This window comes from Thermobia domestica, chromosome 7 (genome assembly GCF_964235325.1).
Source record: "Thermobia domestica chromosome 7, izTheDome1.hap1.1, whole genome shotgun sequence".
Taxonomy (NCBI): domain Eukaryota; kingdom Metazoa; phylum Arthropoda; class Insecta; order Zygentoma; family Lepismatidae; genus Thermobia; species Thermobia domestica.
In genome coordinates, this window is record NC_137460.1 from 252,546,286 (window position 1) to 252,548,557 (window position 2,272).

The window sequence follows — 2,272 nt, forward strand, 5'->3', positions numbered from 1 at the left end:
ACATCCAGATTGCAAGTATTAGGTAAAGTTATGTAGATCAACAACTTGTGCGATTATACTTCCACCATGTCTCTAGTTCCCATTGCCCCATTATTGGGGCACCTGAGTTGTATTTCAATTAACAATATAAAGCTATAATATTCGTACATGTTATATATTATTTTTAAACATGAATTAACCTAATATAATAAGTAAATAAAATTGATCAAGGTTAAAATATTAAAGTAGAAAAAACAACAAAATTTTTCAGACTCCACATTTTGTTGAATTTCCGCCAAATTCACCTCTTTCCATAAGCAGTTAATAAACAAATGACAAACTGAAATTACAGATTTAGTATGACAAGTAAAATAAAAAAGGAAAAGCAGTGGCGTAGCAGCTGCCCGTGCAAGGTTTAGGGGGCCCCGAAGTCTTGCGATGAATAAAGTTCTAAAGAAATAGAACTTCAACCTTACTTCTGTCGGCTTTACAAGCGGGGCTCCTTCTCTATACTTTGCGGGGGGGCCCGCAAAAGTGTGCTACGCCACTGAGGAAAAGTATAACGCCCCATTTTTGGGGCAATGGGAAGATAGGGTTTAAAGTACAGATATAGAAGTTTCTTGTAAGCTTGTTCGTACCATGAGATCAGCCCCTCGTAATTTAAAATACATTGTTGTTTCTGTGGATTATGATAAAGTTTTGTTAATTGCTATTTACTTATTTATCCAATTTATAACTGTTTTAGTTTTTTTCAACTTGAGTTTCAATTTCAAAGATTTCTGTGTACGGTATGATCAAACAATTATGCTGTTGAATTTCCCTATTCCTTTAGTAACATAGGTCTTTGCTGTTACGTATAGAGATTACGTCAAAAAATCTAATATGCACAAATTAAGAATACGAGGGTCATTCCGAAAGTTTTTAGCAGCGCAATAATCTAACATCACAGCAATATTTTGTTTATTGCATTCGACACTCTATTCTGTGACTTTCTGCTATCAATGGCAACGATGAGTCTGTGGTAGCATGATCAGAGATAAGAGAGATAAGGAAGCACGCGTGACCCATTGTCTAGTTAGCCATGGAGCTGTCAAGACGTAACTTTCGCACTATGATTTTCTACGATTACAAGAAGGTCTTAACTGCGGAGCAGTGCATTGAAACTTTGATGAATACTTTTGGGGAATCTGCTCCTTCGCAATTAAGTGTTGGAAATTGGTTTCGAGAATTTAAAAAGGGACGTACGTCACTTGAAAATGAACCTCGTTCCGGACGGCCAAACACTGCAATGACTCCCGAAAACATCGAAGCTGTGAGGCAAATGGTGAAAGTTGATCCCCATGTATCTTTCCTGGAGATCGAAGCGACTCTCAACATTGGGTCAACAGCAGTGGAGACAATTACGCATGAACACTTGGGTCTCAGGAAAATGGGTTCTCGACTGGGTCCCCCATTTACTCACGGAAAGGGAAAAAGAGGGTATGGTGGAATGGTGTGAATTTATGTTGAATAAATTCAAGCAAAGGGCAAGTCGTGATGTTTACAACATCGTCACGGATGACGAAACTTGGATCTATCATTATGATCTGCTTATCAAGCAGCAGTCGTAAGTGTGGTGCTTCGAGAATGAAGATCCCCCAACCAAAGTGAAGAGACCTCGGAGTGTTGAAAAGAAAATGGTTGCGTCTTTTTTTCTCACGAAAGGGATATGTTACGACTGTTGACAATCGGTGTACGGTGAATGCTGAGCGGTACTCAACAGTTTGTCTTTCCACTGTGTTCAAGAAATGGAAGGCCCAACATCTAAGATCTAAACTCGGCCATCTTCTGTTGTATCATGACAATGCAAGTACCTACGGTGCTGCAAGAACTGTAAACTTTTTGAACCGGAAGGAGTCAGAGTGCTGCCACATCCACCCTATTCGCCGGACTTGGCCTTTTGCGATTCTTTTGTGTTTCCCAAAATAAAGGAACACTTGCGTGGACGTCGGTTTCCATCAGATGATGATGCGACTGGTGCTTATTTGGAGTCTGTGGACAATATAGACGAAAATGTGTGGAATGAACAGTTTTCTAAGTGGTTTGAAAGGATGCAAAAGTGTATTCGTGTCCATGGAGAGTACTTTAGAAAACTATAAATGTTTGTTCTAGTTCGATGTTTCTTGTGGTCAGAGCTGAAAACTTTCGGCATAGCCCTCGTATACGTCTTGAACTTCATCGACTACACAGTACACTCCGTTATTATTGTTAAAAAAAACTGGAAGTAGAGGTAGTGTGTCTGGTACGCGGAATT

General features: G+C 39.5%; 1 protein-coding gene across 1 annotated transcript; it reads left to right on the top strand.

The window, feature by feature from the left end:
- Positions 1 to 1,090: 1,090 nt before the first annotated feature.
- Positions 1,091 to 1,477, top strand: LOC145689673 (protein GVQW3-like). The gene has a single exon (XM_081763867.1). It carries the CDS (start codon positions 1,091 to 1,093, stop codon positions 1,475 to 1,477), a length of 387 nt encoding a protein of 128 aa, XP_081619993.1.
- Positions 1,478 to 2,272: the final 795 nt, after the last annotated feature.